The sequence below is a fragment of the Corvus moneduloides genome, chromosome 1 (assembly GCF_009650955.1).
Source record: "Corvus moneduloides isolate bCorMon1 chromosome 1, bCorMon1.pri, whole genome shotgun sequence".
Lineage (NCBI taxonomy): Eukaryota > Metazoa > Chordata > Aves > Passeriformes > Corvidae > Corvus > Corvus moneduloides.
In genome coordinates this window covers 410,876-426,460 of record NC_045476.1, presented here as the reverse complement: position 1 = coordinate 426,460, position 15,585 = coordinate 410,876, and the positions used below count along the sequence as shown (strand labels likewise).

The window sequence follows — 15,585 nt, the reverse complement described above, 5'->3', positions numbered from 1 at the left end:
GCTGTACTGGGGGGCACTGGGGGGCCCTGGGCGGGCGGGGCTTCTCCGGCCCCGCCCATCGCCTCACGGCTGTGTTGCCCGCGGCGCCGACAGGGGGCGCTGCCCCCGGCCCCGCCCCCCGACCCGGAACGGGGCGCGGCCGGATGCGGCCGTGGCTGTCACCGTGACGTCACCAACGCGCTGACGTCACCGAACGCGTGACGTCATCGCGCCGTGGGGCAGCGGCCGCCCGTGAGTTTCCCGGGGAGGGGTCCTCGGGCATCGCGGTCACGTGATCCGGGGGGGCCGGGGGGGCTCGGCGGGGTTCGGGGGTGCTTGGGGCGGGCACGGGGCCCTGCAGGGGTCTCAGGCTGTGTTTGGGGGTGTCGGGGGTGGGGGGACACACGTGGCAGCGGCGGGTTCGGGGCTTCCCCAGGAGGGGGTGGGTGCTGGGGGCGCACGGGGGTCCCTCCGAACCCCCCCGAGGTGCGGCCGGGACCGAGCAGAGCCGGGATCCCCGAGCGCCGGGAGCTGCCGCAGCAGCCGGCGGGGGCTCGGGGGAATCCGGCCCGGTGGCCCCGGGGCTGTTCCCGGCTCCCGGGGCTGTTCCCGGTTCCCGGGGCTGTTCCCGGCTGAGGAGGCGATTCCATGCCGGGGCTATTCCCGAGCCCCAGGGCTGTTCCTGACTGCCAAGGCGAGGCTGTGCCGGGGCCGTTCCCAGCTCCCGGGGCTATTCCTGGCAGGACGAGGCTGTGCCGGGGCTGTTCCCGGCTCCCGGGGCCATTCCCGGTTCTCCAGGCGATGCTGTGCCGGGGTTGTTCCCGGCTCCCGGGGCTATTCCCGGTTCTCCAGGCGATGCTGTGCCGGGGTTGTTCCCGGCTCCCGGGGCTATTCCCGGTTCTCCAGGCGATGCTGTGCCGGGGCTGTTCCTGACTCCGGAGCCGTTCCCGGCTCCCGGGGCTGTTCCCGGCTGCACAAGCCGGTGCCGTGCGGGGCCATTCCCTACTCCCTGCTGGCGCAGGTCACTCCCGCTCGCTCCCATCTAATCCATCCCATCCCGAACTACAACTCCCAGCGTTCCCGAGCTCTCGCCGTCCACAGCCGGATCCGGCCCCGCTCGGCGCCTTCCGCACCCCAAATTCCGGGGGGAGGAGGAGGAGGACGGGGGGGCCGAGGCCGCCGGAGCCGCTCCGGGACTGCCGCGCTTCTCCGGCCTGGTTCCCGCCGTCCTTCCCGCTCCCACTCCCGCTGCCCTTCCCGTTCCCGTCCCCGTTCCCACTCCCACTCACATTCCGGCTCTCCCGCTCTCCCAGGACCCCGCCGCGGCCATTTGAGGGAGTCGGTGGCGGAAGGAGACCAGGAAAAGGCTGGGAAGAGGCCGGGAAAGAGCCGGGAAGCAGCTGGGAAAGAGCTCTCGAAGAGACCGGGAAGGGGCCGGGAAGGGGCCCGGGGGAGCGATGTCCGCGGGGGGAGCGCCCCAGGTACGCGGGGGATTCCGGCGGAATTCCCGGGGGGATCCCCCGCTCCTCCACCGCCCCAGGACATTTGGGGAGATCCCGGCGGGAATTCCCGGGGCCGGGGGCTTTTCCGGTGATTTTTTTCTTCAACCCTTGGAGCCCTCCAAGAGTTTTTCTGGGAAATCGGCGCTTTGGGAAGTCCCGGAGCGCAGGGGGCCGCCACCCCCCCAGCTCTGCCTCCGCCGGGCTCCGGGGGTTGGGGGACACGAGAGGAATCCGGGAGGGCACGGGGGGCTTGGGAGCAGTTCAGTGACCCTGGAAAAGCGGGAGTGGCTCCTCAGGAAAGGTTCCTCCCTCGGTGCGGGTCCTGGCTGGAAAAGGAGCTGGTTTGGGGGGTGGGCAGTGGGGCTGGGGCGACAGGGATCTGTTCTGGAGGAGCGGGGCTGGGCCTCTGTTTTGGGGGAACAAGGATCTTGTTTGGGGAGCAGGGATCTGCTGGGGGAGCAGGGATTTGGTTTGGAGGGGTGGGGATCTAAATTGGGGGAGCAGGGATGTGGGCTCCATCCTGGAGCAAAGAACCCGGACCTCATATTTGGGATACAGGAATAGGGGCATGATCCCTGCCCTTGGCCTGTGGCCAAACCCAGGGAAAGGTCCCCAAACATCCCAAAATGACCCAAATGGCCCCAAAATGCCGCTGAGCCGCTGCCCCCTCCCCAGCCCGCCCACGCCCTGGATTTGCTCCCGTATTCCCGGCTGAGCCCAGCGCCGCGGGCCGGATCCCAGCTGGATGCTGTTGGCGCTGAGATCCCATCGGATCCCTGCACAGGTGAGTGGGGGGAACACCCTGGAGTGGGGGCCGGGGTGGAATTTTCCGCACAGAGCTCCGTGCATTTTTGTGGGAACTTTGAACTGGGATGATGAAAGTGTTCTGGGGATTCCCGGGGATGGGAGAGGCTGCAGGAGGAACCCAGAGCCCAGGAATGGCTCTGTCCCACCTCACCTGGAGCCTGATTCTCGAGGGGCGGCTCCATCCCCCACTGCCAGAGCCCGGTTCTCCCAGGAGTGGCTCAGTCCCAGCTTCCCAGCTTCCCAGTGGCAGCTCTGTCCCTGATCCCGGCTCTGCGGTGCCCTGTGTTCCCCCAGGGTACCGGTTCTTCAAGCCGGGGGGTTTGTTTGGGATGAAGCCGCCGGAGGAGCCATTTGGAGCCGCGCGGACGGGCCCGGAGGATTCCAAGGCCATGGGCAGCCCCTGTGCTGGTGAGTCTGGCCCCGTGGGAATGGGGGAGCAGTGGGATCGGGGGGCTTAGGGGAAACGATGGGCTGGGATGGTTTGGGGGTGTTCTGGGCCAGTTTAGAACTTTTTGGGGCCAGTTGCAGGCTGCTCTGAGCCAGTTTGGACCAGTTTAAAGACCATTTTCAGCCATTTTGGGCCAATTTTCAGTCATTTTGGGGCTATTCTGGGCCAGTTCACAGGCACTTATGACCAATTTATGGCAATTTTAAGCCACTTCTTGGCCATTGTGGGCCAGTTTGGGCCAGTTTTGTGGGCCAGTTTTGGCCAGTTTTGTGGACCAGTTTTGGCCATTTTAGACCAGTTTGGACCATTTGGGGTGTTAAAAACCGGGGGGTTTGGGGTCCCTTTGGGGTGTCACAGACCAGGAGAGTCCTGGGGAGTTGAGGCTCTTTGGGGTGTCCCAGTTCCCCGTGGTTCAGCGCTGAGGGGCCCACGAGGAAGGGGGGGCTGGACCCGGGTCCTCCCTGCTCGGGACAGCCCGGAATTCTCCGAGAGCCGGGATAACGCCGGGATCTCTCCGGTGCAGTGGAGCCCGGGCGGGTGAGCAAGGTGGAACCCGAGGAGAAGCCCGGGATCGGCGCTGGCTCCCTGGAGCTGTTTCCGGCCGCGGGCGGCAGCTCCGGCCGCTGGTTCCCCGGCGGGCAGCGCGGCCCCGAGTCCCCCCGGGACCCCCCGGCCCCCCGTGCCGGCTGCTGGGGGGCCCAGGGGGGCGTCCCCGGCCCCTTCCGCTGCGCCCAGTGCGGGAAGGGCTTCCGGCAGAAGCAGAGCCTGGTGACGCACGAGCGCATCCACACTGGGGAGAAGCCGTTCCGCTGCGGGGACTGCGGGAAGAGCTTCAGCCAGCGGCCCAACCTGCTGACGCACCGGCGCGTGCACACGGGCGAGCGGCCCTTCCCCTGCGCCCAGTGCGGCAAGAGCTTCTCGCAGAAGGCCAACCTGCTGGCGCACCAGCGCATCCACGGTGCCCACCCCGATGAGGGCAAGGCACGGGCGCGGGCGCCGGCGCGGGGCTGCGCCGAGGACGCGCCCTTCGTGTGCCCCGAGTGCGGGAAGAGCTTCCGGCAGAAGCCCAACCTCATCACGCACCGGCGCATCCACACGGGCGAGCGGCCCTTCTCCTGCTTCCTGTGCGGCCGCAGCTTCAACCAGAAAACCAACCTGGTGACGCACTACCGGGTGCACACAGGTGAGCGGCCCTTCGCCTGTGCCCAGTGTGGCAAGCGCTTCACCCAGAAAACCAACCTGGTCACGCACCAGAGCACCCACACCGACCTGCGCCCCTTCCCCTGCGCCCAGTGCCACAAGTGCTTCAAGGACAAGGTGTCCCTCAAGGCCCACCAGAAGACGCACATCCCCCGCCAGCGCCGCTGCCCCGCGCGCGGCCCGGCCCCCGCCGCGCCCTTCGGGGCCGCGCCCGCCCTGCTGCCCCCTGCGCCTGCCCCGCAGGACCCTGCCCCCTTTGCTCCGCTCCCGCCCGCCCCGAAGCCCCCCGAGGGCGCCGAGCTGTTCCCGTGCCCCGAGAAGGGCTTTCCCCCCCCGCCCCCGGGAGAGGCCCCCTTCCCCTGCGCCCACTGCGGCGACGGCTTCTGCCCCAAGGTGCCCCTGCTGCGGCCCCCCGAGGCGCCCGCCGCGCCCTTTGCCCCCGGCCCCCCCCTCCTGGGGCCCCTGGGGGCGCAGCCGGGGCCGGGGGACGCCGCAGCCCCCCCGGAGAAGCCCTTCATCTGCAACCAGTGCGGGAACAGCTTCGGGCTCTGGCTTGCCCTCGTCGCCCACCAGAAGAGCCACGCGGGGCACAAGCCGTGCCCCGGGGCCCCCCCAGCTGAGCCGGGCGCCGAGCGGCCGCCCGGGTCCCCCCCGGTGCGGGCGGGCGAGGGCCGGCCCTGGCCGTGCCCCGAGTGCGGGCGGGGCCTGGCGCAGTGCGAGCGGCTGCCGCGGCACGGGCACAGCCCCGGCGGGCGCGGCCCCTTCCGCTGCGACACCTGCGGCAAGCGCTTCAGCCTCAAAACCAACCTGGCCACCCACCAGCGCATCCACACAGGTGAGCGGCCCTTCACCTGCGGCGTCTGCGGCCGCCGCTTCAACCAGAAGGGCAACCTGGTGACGCACTACCGGGTGCACACGGGCGAGCGCCCCTTCGCCTGCGCCCAGTGCGGGAAACGCTTCGCGCAGAAGCCCAACCTGCTGGCACACCAGAAGACGCACCTGGGCCGCCAGCCCTTCACCTGCCTCGAGTGCCCCAAGCGCTTCAAGAGCAAACTGTCCCTGCGGGTGCACCAGCGGGTGCACACCGGGACCCCCGGCCCCGCCCCCAACGCCCTGGACCCCACTGGGAGCCCCTTCCCCTGTGGGCTCTGCGGGGAGGCCTGTGCGGAGCATGGGGGGCTCCGGCCAGGCCACGGCGGTGGCGAGCGGCCGCACACCTGTGCCGAGCAGCTGCACACCTGTGCCAAGTGCCCCCATGCCTGCACCGAGCATCCCCACGCTTGTGCCGAGCGTCCCCACGGCTGTGGCGAGCGGCTCCACACCTGCGCCGAGCAGCGCCGCGCCTGTGCGGAGCATCCTCACGCCTGTGTGGAGCATCCTCACGCTTGCGAGCGGCCCCACACCTGCGGGCAGCCACACCCCTGCGCCGAGCGGCCACACCCCTGCGCTGAGTGTCCTCACCCCTGCGAGCAGCCCCACGCCTGCACCAAGCGGCCCCACACGTGTGAGCAGCCTCACGCCTGTGCCGAGTGTCCCCACGCCTGCGCCGAGCATCCTCACACCTGTGCCGAGCATCCTCACCCCTGCGAGCGGCCCCACCCTTGTGAGCGACCCCACGGCTGCGCCGAGCAGCCCCACGCGTGTGCCGAGTGTCCCCACGCGTGCGCCGAGTGTCCCCACGGCTGCGCCGAGCGGCCCCACGCGTGCGCCGAGTGCGGGAAGCGGTTCCGGCAGAAGGTGAACCTGGCCGTGCACCTGCGGACGCACACCGGGGAGCGGCCGTTCCGCTGCGCCGACTGCGGCAAGGGCTTCAGCCAGAAGGCTCACCTGCTGCGGCACCGCCGCACCCACGGCGCCGGCCTGGCCCCGCCCTGCGCCGCCGGGGACCCGCTGGCCAAGGGCCCCGAGCCCCCCGCGCTGCTGCTGCCGCCGTGCTCCCGCGGGGCCCCCCCGGCGCGCCCCGACAGCCCCACGGGCGCCGCCGACATCCTCCTGCAGCTGATGCAGGACGAGCCCCCCCCCGGCCCCGGCGCCGCCCCGGTGCCCCCCTGCAAGTGCCCCGGGGGGGGGCCGAGCCCCCGGGCGCCGGGGCTGCCCCACCCGTGCTGCTGCGCCGCCTGCCTGGCCCCCCGCCCGCCCGAGCCCCCCCGCGGGCAGCTCTGGCCCAAGGCCGGGGGCTGCGCTCGGGCCTTCGAGGAGAAGCGAGTGCCGGGAGCGCCGGAGCGGGAGTGCGGCGAGGAGAAACCGGCCCCGTGTCCCGGCTGCCTGTGACCCCCACGCTGGGACCTACGCTGAGACCCCCGCACCAGGACCCCCACCCTGTCCCACCTGCCTGTAATCCCCCGCACTGGAACCCCCACCGAGACCCTCCCCGGCAAGGGCTGGCCGTCGGCTCCTGCGCTCACCCACAGCAAACCTGGTGCAGGATGGAGCCGAGGGGACGGAGCCAAAGGAATGGGGCCGAGGGGACAGAGCCAAAGCGATGGAGCCGAGGGGTTGGTGCCAAGGGGACACCACCAGCCGGATTCAGGACTGGGACTTGGAGGAGCCTCCAGCAGGGGCCGATGGGGCAAAGCAGAGCTCCAGACTGGGACATGACACGTTTCTGGCTTGGGAAGACACCAGAGGTGTGCAGGGGACAGCGCTGGACCCGATCTGTCATGTTGGCTCCAGCCACACAGACCAGAAAGAGCTAGACACAGTGGAGCTGCACCCACTGGAGCCAGACATGGGACAAGAGGGGCCCCCAAGGGCTCCCTGTGCCTGCAGAGCCTTCCATCCTGCTCCGGACTGGCTGGTATTCCCTAGGGACACGGTTGGGATGGGAGTGTGGGGCCCTTCCTGCTACGGGCTGACTTCCTGGGATCCCCAGTGCAGCTCCATGCGGAGGAGTTGGGAGCGCACCGGGAAAGCAGCCAGGAAAAGGAAAAGGGCCTGGAGGGGCTCAGCTCTGCTTCCAGAAGGGCCCCGGAGATGCCTCCGGTGCCGGGGGCATGGGGGGGGCAGCTTGTGCTTCTGCTTGCTCTGGATAACTGCGCGCTTTGGGACTCAATATTCCGGATTTGGGATGGGTGATGCCGGGTGGCTGCTGGAGCCGGAGGTGGTGGGGGGGCCTGTGCGGGGTTCCAGCGGCACGGAGGGCACGGGGTGCTTTGCTGGGGTTTGCTTGGTGTTTTCGTGTCCCCCCGATGTGACAGAGCCGGGGATCCATGGTTTCGGGCAGAGCTTCTGCCACAGACACCACAGGGAGCTGCCATTGCTTCATCCCAGAGGGAATCGGGTCTTCTGACGGGACCGACACCGGGACAGCCACCGCTGGAGGCCCGGCCGGGTGGGGGGTCCCACTGCAGTCCCCCTCCCCCAGCTCTGCTCTCTGCAATTCTATTTTTTGAGGTTATTTAAAATAAAAGCTTCTGACGGCTCTGGGGCTCCACGTGCTCTCTTTGGGGCTGGGGGGGAACACAGGGGCCTCTCTGGAGCCGCAGTCCTGGCCTGAGCCCCGGGAAAGGCTCTGCCCCCCAGCCCATCACCAAGGGCCCACCAGGACAGTGACAGTGACTGTGCCAGGATCTTCCAACGTGCTCTGCAACCACCAAACCTCACCTGGACACCACGTGAGAGCTCAGGATGAGGGTGGCCACCAAGCCGACCCCAGGGTCACTGTCACATCCACGGGGGTGGCACCAACGCCTCCAGTGCTCCTGGGGACAGATGGGGGGGGGGGGTCTCACACTGGAGCTCTCACTGGGGGGACCCAGTGGGACACAGACACTGTGCCACTGGCCAGGCGTGTGGCTGAGCTCCCCTGCTCTGGCTGGGGACACCCGGTGCCACCCCGGCTGAGTTCTGGGAGGTTCGGGCACAGGGGCTGCAGGGGCAGGAGCCGGGGGCTCCGGGTGTTCCTGTCCTGGGGTGGACACGCGGTGCGGGACCCTTCCAGTGTGGGACCCTCTGGTGCGGGGGCTCCCAGATCTCCGGAGTCACCAGGCCGGTTCCTCGGGATTTGGCGGGGGTGGTCTTGGAGGGGGGGTGTGTGCCCGAGCAGCCCCGTTTGCGGGCGCGGGTGACGCTGCCGGGGTGGGTGATCGTAGCCGGAGCGGGGCCGGATCCCGGGCCCACCGGGCACTGGGAAGGAGCCGGATCCCGGCACCCACCGGTGCAGCCGCCGCCGCCGCCCCACCAGCAGAATTCCCCCGCCTGGCCCGGGGACCCCTCGGTACCCCCAGCACCCGGTTCCGGTGCTCTTCCCCCCCGCCCGGTGCCGCCCCCCAGCCCAGCCCCTTCCGCCGCCGCCATCGGGCCCCGCCCGGCGATGCAGCGGGTGAGCCCGGGGCGTGCCCGGGGGGCTCCGGGGGTGCTGCAGCCGCGGTGTCCCGGTGGAGGGCCCGGGCCCTGGGCGGGGGAGGGGTTCCGGGGGTCCCTGCGGACGGGTGGCGGGGTTGGGCGGGGCTGTCCCGACGCCTCCGGTCGGGATTAGCGGGGGGTCGGGCACCCAGAGCCCGGGGGGGTGCTGCAGCCCCGGGTGACCCCCTTGGGGTGCCCGGCGAGGGGCGGTGCCGCCGGCCCCCCTGAGCCCCGCGCTGTCCCTGCCAGGGGGTGCTCCCCGAAGTGACATTCGAGGAAGTGGCCGTATATTTCTCCCCCGAGGAGTGGGCGGAGTTGGCGCCCTGGCAGCGGGCCCTGCACCGAGAGGTTATGGGCGACAACTACGACCTGGTGGCCAGCCTGGGTGAGGGGACGGGGGCGTGGAGCTGGGGGTCCCACGGGGCTCGGGGTGCCGTGGGGTTGCGGGTGCCCGGGACAGGGGGTGCCACAGGGCTGGAAGTGCCATGGGGCTGGGGACACAATTGAAGGCTGAACTGGGGGTCCGGAGGCTGAGTCGGGGTCTGGGGGATCAGTCGGGGGTTCAGAGGCTCAGCCAGGGGTCTGGGTACGTGGCGGGGGGTCCATAGGCTCAGCTGGGGGTTCCGAGGCCAAGCTGTGGGTGTGGAGGCCGAGGTGGGGGCCCGCAGCCCGATTGCCCCACAGAGCTCACCCCCATCTCTCCATGCAGAGCGGGGCTCCGGATGTGTCCCGGGTGTGAGGAATGATGGTACCAGGTAGCCTGGCCCCGCTGTCCCCCCGTCCTGCTGCCCCCGCACCCCCAGCACAGCCCCCCGGCCTGGTGACGGTTCCCTGGTGACACTCCCCATGCCTTGCAGGGAACACTGAGAGTCCTTCCTCCCACACAGACCCCAACTCCAAGTTCACCCACATGAAGGAGGAGTCACACGGGGGGGTTCCCTGCGCCGGGGAGCACGGCAGAGCTCCCGACACTGCGGACAGCTGTGAGTGACTGGGGACACCCTATGGGGCTGGGGGGCTGGCCCTGGCCAGAGCCGCTGTCTGACACCCCCTGGACTGTGCTGGGAGTCTCCCCACGGTGTCACAGGGGTGGGCATGCGGCCGGCGGTGGGTCCAGGACTCTCCCATGGTGACACTCTGTTCCCAACAGGTGCCTGGAGTGGTTCTGACAGCAAGGACGACGCCGGGGGACACTGGGAATTGGGTTCCGATGTCTCCCGCTCTGGCTGGCGTGACTCCGAGCCGGGGGGCTGCGCCAGGGCCCTCTCCCGGGAGGTGCCGGCGGCGTCGGGGCCCCTCATCGCCGGCACCCGCGGGCCGCGCTCCGGGCCTGAGGCCGCGCTCCGGGCGCACCCGGGCCGGCCGTACCTGTGCGTCACCTGCGGCAAATCCTTCCGGCACCGCCGCAGCCTCCTGGCGCACAAGAAGCTGCGGGGGGGGAACCGGGCCCGGCACGGCTGCGCCGACTGCAGCCGCACCTTCTGCCTGCGCGGGGACCTGCTGCGGCACCGCGACACGCACCGGGCGCTGCCTCGGGGCCACCGGCGCTTGGCGGGCGCGGCGGGGCCGGGCGAGGAGCGGCCCTTCGTGTGCGGGCGCTGCGGGCGCAGCTTCAGCTGGAGGGAGAGCCTGGAGGTGCACCTGCGGGAGCACCGCGGCCCCGAGCGCGCCCACCCCTGCCCCGAGTGCGGCCGCGTCTTCTCCCGCCGCGAGTACCTCCGGCTGCACCGCCGGGCGCACTCCGGCCAGCGGCCCTTCCCCTGCGCCCGCTGCGGCCGCGCCTTCGCCTCCCGGGCCAACCTCAGCACGCACCGGAGAACGCGCCGGCGCTGCCGCCCCCGCAACGTGGAGCCCCGCAGGGACGAGGACCTGCCTCGGGACAGAGGCCCCCGCGGGGACAGGGACCAGCCTGGGGACAGAGGCCCCCGCGGGGACGGGGACCCACTCAGACACAAGGATAGGGACCCCCGTGGGGACGGGGACCCACTCAGGGAGAGGGATAGAGACCGGTACCCCTGTGGGGATGGGGACCCACTCAGGGACAGGGGCCGGTACCCCTGTGGGGATAGGGACCCACTCAGGGACAGGGACCGGTACCCCTGTGGGGATGGGGACCCACTCAGGGACAGGGATAGGGACCCCCGTGAGGACGGGGACTCACTCAGGGACAGGGTTAAGGAGCTCCGCGGGGATGGGGACCCGCTCAGGGACAGGGACCTGCTCAAGGACAGGCACCCCCGCGGGGATGGGGGCATGCTTGGGGACAGGGAGCCCCTCGGGCACAGGGACCTGCTCAGGGCCGGGGAACCCCTCGGGGTCAGGGACCCCTGCGGGCACAGGGACCTCCCAGCGGGTGACCAGCAGTAGCCGCGGGACCGGGTTGTTGTGCTGGTGCTCCGATGGATGTGACCTCGCCGGTGCCGCGGCTTCCCCAGGGCACCCCTGGAGCCACGAGCCCCTGGAGGCTTCTGAAAGCCAGGGACTTCTCCGTGTCCCTTTAGACCTTGGGAAATCCCTCCAGCATGTGTTTCCATGTTCCCTTTGGATCTTAAAGTATCTGGGATGTTGCCCCATGTCCCTTTGGACCTTGGAAAATCCTTCTGGGAGGTTTCTCCGTGTCCGTTTCGCACCTTGGAAAATCTCTCCAGGACATTTCTCCGTGTCTCTTTGGACCTTGAAGTGCCTTTGGACCTTGAAATGCCCTCCAGTGCGCTTCCCAGTTCTTCCAGACCCTGGAAAATTCCTCTGGGATGTTTCTCCATGTTACCTTCGCACCTGAGAAAATCCCCCAGGGTTGCTTCTCCGTGTGCCTTGTGACCTTGGAGTATCTTTGGACCTTGCAAAATCCCTCTGGGTTATTTCTCCGTGTTCTCTTCAGACACTGAAGTGCCTTTGGACCCTGCAATGTCCCTTCGGGGCATTTCCCAGTCCGTGCCAGTGCCACCAGTGCCCTGCCCCGTGTCAGTATTTAAAGCCAGAAGTTTATTCAACTCAATTTATTTTAATTTTTTCATTTATTATTCTTTTCTATTCTTTCTGTTTTAATTAATTCTGTTTAAGTTACTCCAGTTGTTCTCTTCTGCTTAGTCCAGTTCTCCTACTCCATTCTGTTCTTCCTATTCCATTTAATTCTATTTATTTCTATTCCATTTATTCTTTTTAATTATGAGGAAGGGCAGGGAGGGAGGAAGAGGAAGAAGGAAGGGAGGGAGGGAGGAAGGAAGGAGACTCCTCTGGGGTCTTTGTCATGGTTGAAGCATGACAGGGCTCTTGTGACAGCAGGAGCCACCTCGTGTCCTCTCAGTGTCCCCGCTCCCCCAAATAAACAAGCGCCAAAAATCTGAGTTAATGTCGAAATGAGTAAAAAATGCAAATGAGGCTCTGAGGTGGGGGACCCACCGGGGGGGGCACCTGCAGCCCCACAGCCACTCCCAGTATGGCCCAATCTGTACAGGGGAACCCCACAGCTGCTCCCAGTATGGGAATTTCCCTCCCTTCCCAGTAAACTGGAGGCTGCTCCGCACTGGGAGCACTGGGAATGTCCCCCCAGCCGGCTGTAGCCGAGCAGGGGGACAGATGGTGACATTCCCATGGGAATGGGGACAGACTCCCCACACACACTCCATCTGCCCACAGAGCTGGGAGGGAGAGCGGGACATGCTGGGGAAACTGGGACACCACGGAATCAGGGAATTGCTGAGACGGGAAAGCCCCCAGACGCCCCCAGTTCACCCGTCCCCCAAGGCCACCCCTGACGATGTCCCCAAGTGCCGCATCCACACGGCTTTTAAACCCCCCGGGGCTGGACAGCCCTTTCCAGGAGGAATGTTCCCCAAATATTCCCCAAATCCTACCTAATGCCCTCCAGGTGCCACCTGAGGCTGTTCCCAGCATTCCCAGCCCTGCGCTCCGTGGCGGTGTCACCTCCCTGCCACCCCCGGCTGTGACAACGCCGCGGCCCCGGTGGCTTTTTTGGGATGTCCCAGTTCAACGTGCCGGGAGCACACGTGGAGGAGCCGCCGGAATTGGGGTCGGCAGGACGGGACACGGCGGGGGAGGGGCTGGGCTGAGTCCTTTGTGCTCAGGACTCAAATAACCAGGAAAAATCCCCAAATTTCCTCTTCTTTTTTTTTCCTTTCAGATGAAATCACGAGGCCGGGAGATATTTTCCCAATTAAATTCCTGAAATTAGACCAGAGCCGCGAGCGTGGGGGGGGTGGGATGCTGAGGTGTCCTCAAGGATGTGAGTTTTTGGGACTAAATCTCCTTGGTGCTTAAAAATACGGGAATTCCATCCCTGGAACTGAGCTCCGGAGGAAGGGAGAGGCTGGATGTGGCTCATCCTGGCACCCGGAGGAGCTTCAGGACGGGATTGAGGTCCAGAAGGACATTTCCTCCCGTTTTCCCACATCCTCAGGGGTCACATGGTGCCTCTGCCCCCACAGCAGCTTTCCTAAGGGAAATCCAGTTCTAAGGAAAAACCAGCTGCGTTACCAAAACTCGGTGAAAATAAAACTCCTCAACACCAGGGTAGCGTTAAGATGCAGGAATTCTGCTGCCTTGGTGTCAAGGAGTTTCATTTTTACCGATTTCTGGTAACAGTTTTGGCACCTGGACGGGAGCTACTCCTGAATTTCAACGGATCTGAGGGACCGCGGGACCTCGAGGGATTCTCGGGGAGAAGCTGAGACCCCCAGGCCGCAGGAAACGGGAGCAGGACCCCTGGGAAGACCAAGGCATCCTTCCCTTTAAAGGGGTGAAGGCACAGCAAAGGCTCCCCAGGGTGGGGTTTAAAGGTCCCTAAGGCGGGGACAGGGAAGGATTAGGGTCCCTTCTGGGAGCTCCTAAATTGGGATGGGTTTGGAATGCCCCGTTTCGGAATGCTCCTAAACGGGAATAGGTTTGGAATGCCACACGGTTTAAACGGGAAGAGGTTCACGTGGTGAAAGGGGGGATTCTGGAGAGAATTCCCCCTGGGATGCCCATTAAAGCTCTGGGGGATACTGGGGGAGGACCCCCTCGCTGGGAAACAAGGGGTTGAGTCCTGTGGCTGAATTTGTAAAGAAAGGGGACACTGGAAAACAGAGTGTCCCCAAGCCAGGGGAAACCAGACAGGAACCCCAAATCTGGCTCTCCAAACCATCAAGCTCCTGAGATGGAGATGAAGAACCCCCTGATGAGGACTGGGGGAATCATCCTCAGCTGAGCCCCTGGTTTTAAATGCCAGGGAAGGAAAAGGTAAATTTTTAATTAATGCAGGAGGAACTGTTGAATTCCTGCAGAGCGAAACTGATCTGGGAACCTGTTGTGGGTGTGGCAGGGAGGAAGGGGACCAGGCCTTTGTTACAACCATTTCCATTTGAATTAAGGAAACACTGGGGGACACACGAATTTTTGTACCTGCTCAGTGCCCAAACCCCTGGCTGGGGAGAGACTTGTTTGGAAAATTGGATGCTCAAAAACCTTCCTGGATGGGGCAATACAAATTCCAACACCTGAATCAAAAGCTGTTGAGGCAAAGATTTTTATGTTACAGGGATCAAATGAGGCAGAAGAAATCCCAGGGGATGTAGGGAACGCTGTAACCCCACTGGCGTGGGCCCCGAGGTGCCCCGGTGATCAAAGGTGGCCAAACTGCTGAGGATCCCTCCCAAACCTGAAGCCAGCCAGGGAAGGCAGACACAATGTTCTACGGAGGGGAAGGCAAGGAAAACTTTGGAAAAGCTTATAAAACTTCATTTTGAATGTGGGTTATGGAAGGAGTGTGGGTCAGAGCATAACACAGCAGTGCTGGGGAACGGAGATCAGCGCAGATTTAAGGGCCATTTATAAAATAGCCCCGGATTTTCATCCAGGCAGAGCTGAACCGTGCACGGCCCCGGCAGTGCTGAGGGGACTCAAAGGGCTCGCTGTGCTCTCTCCCAAGGTGCCTGTTCCTGTAACACCTCTGGACACGAGAGTTGCTTCGGAGTGGGAGAATCCAGCATTTCCCAGGCAGTTGGACAGCGCAAGTAAAGGATGAGCCAGATGCTCGAGAGCGGTGGGAACTGCGGGGGCTTGAACCCGGGAAGCACAAAAGCTGCTCTGTGCCCCCCGCAGAACAAAGAGCAGGACACTGGATGCCACCAGCAGGATGCTGGAATACCAGGGTGCCCCACTGGAGCAGGACAATGCTGAGCTTAGGTAAGCCCTGTTTGAGGCCGGCCGGCTTTCCCCAGGCTCCTGTGAAGCACAAAGGAGAAATCGGCCAAAATCCTACAACAGGCAAAAGAAGTAGCCGCGGCGCCCTTGTGAAGCCCATAAGAGTCCCCACTAATTCCAGCGAACCACTGAGCTGACAAAGCAGCTCGAGAGGCTGCTGAGGAAGGGAGCCGTGCACTAATCCCTGGAAAAGAACGGAACGTCCTGGAACAACCCCAAATATCGGTGATCAGGACAGGCAGTCAGCCCCGTCATTGGGAGCCTCAGAAAATCCCAGCAGCTGATTGGTAACCTCGCGTGGGCAGGTAACTGCCTCCAGAATTAATGGATAACGGAACTAAACCATCAGGAAACACACTGGGAAATAGAGAATAGAGTGATCCATTTGCAAAGGAATATAGTCAGCACAAAAATGACAGAAATTAATGGGTCAGTCGTTGAAAAATGGGATTTGTTTGCAAAACAATCCCAAGGAAGGCAGAAGGCCGCCTCCAGGGCTGGTAAAACGGGAATTCCCCAGGGGATTATTGGTAAATTGATTTTGCAGAAGCGCCCAGGCAGACGGGGGACTGGCGCGTTTTGGTGTTGGGAGACGGCCAGAGACTCCTCCATGTCACACTGACACGGCAAGGGAAGGCCCGGAAGTTCCGCTGAAATCAATATTTAATTGCGCTGGGACTGACTCTTCTAAGTCTTGTGAGATGCCTGGTTATCAACAGATCCTTGGGACTGTTTATTCCGGGAAAATCAATGAGTCTGTCTGTGAAATACGGTATCTGAACAGGAGCCTCTGTGGTGCTCAGCACACACAACAACCGGGAGGAGAAATCCCCTCGTGCATCCGGCCGGATAAAGAATTCCTGCTCTTTAATGCCGCATTGGTGTGAAGGAGTTTCATTTTACAGGTTTTGGTAACAAAACGATGCCATGGGGGCAATAAAATCTGGCCATGAATCAGGCGAATTGAAATCCAGTCAGCTTTAGTGCGGCGGGGATTTGGGTGGACAGCAGAGTTAAAATCCCCCGAGCAAACGCTATCTGCGATGCTGATAAGGGTCACTCCTGCTCCCTCAGGGTCACCCCTGGCTCTATCAGGTCATTCCT

At 65.1% G+C, this 15,585-nt stretch overlaps 2 protein-coding genes across 6 annotated transcripts; both read left to right on the top strand.

Annotated features, from left to right (window-relative positions):
• The first annotated feature begins 434 nt into the window (after window positions 1–434).
• Window positions 435–7,358, top strand: LOC116440955 (zinc finger protein 135-like). Its single transcript, XM_032102384.1, has 5 exons — window positions 435–1,460; window positions 2,157–2,265; window positions 2,583–2,696; window positions 3,260–4,079; window positions 4,680–7,358. Exons 1-5 carry the CDS (start codon window positions 1,437–1,439, stop codon window positions 6,205–6,207), a joined length of 2,595 nt encoding a protein of 864 aa, XP_031958275.1. The 5' UTR covers window positions 435–1,436; the 3' UTR covers window positions 6,208–7,358.
• An 870-nt stretch (window positions 7,359–8,228) lies between these two features.
• On the top strand, window positions 8,229–11,640 carry LOC116440276 (zinc finger protein 586-like). Of its 5 annotated transcripts, XM_032101066.1 has the most exons (5): window positions 8,229–8,257; window positions 8,530–8,665; window positions 9,138–9,263; window positions 9,431–10,311; window positions 10,354–11,640. In XM_032101066.1, exons 1-5 carry the CDS (start codon window positions 8,249–8,251, stop codon window positions 10,645–10,647), a joined length of 1,446 nt encoding a protein of 481 aa, XP_031956957.1. In that variant the 5' UTR covers window positions 8,229–8,248; the 3' UTR covers window positions 10,648–11,640. The 5 variants fall into 5 exon arrangements, with proteins under 5 accessions (XP_031956957.1, XP_031956872.1, XP_031956794.1 ...); XM_032100981.1 differs by having other exon boundaries at window positions 9,168–9,263; window positions 9,431–11,640; XM_032100903.1 differs by having other exon boundaries at window positions 9,431–11,640.
• The last annotated feature ends 3,945 nt before the right edge of the window (window positions 11,641–15,585 follow it).

Bases quoted from the DNA above. Each gene is read 5' to 3' on its own strand.
- LOC116440955 (XM_032102384.1), top strand. From the start codon at position 1,437: ATGTCCGCGGGGGGAGCGCCCCAG. The intron at 1,461-2,156 runs GTACGCGGGGGA...CCCCCTCCCCAG, and splicing joins CCGCGGGGGGAGCGCCCCAG to CCCGCCCACGCCCTGGATTT. The intron at 2,266-2,582 runs GTGAGTGGGGGG...GTGTTCCCCCAG, and splicing joins CCCATCGGATCCCTGCACAG to GGTACCGGTTCTTCAAGCCG.
- LOC116440276 (XM_032100903.1), top strand. The intron at 8,666-9,137 runs GTGAGGGGACGG...CATGCCTTGCAG, and splicing joins CGACCTGGTGGCCAGCCTGG to GGAACACTGAGAGTCCTTCC. The intron at 9,264-9,430 runs GTGAGTGACTGG...TGTTCCCAACAG, and splicing joins TCCCGACACTGCGGACAGCT to GTGCCTGGAGTGGTTCTGAC.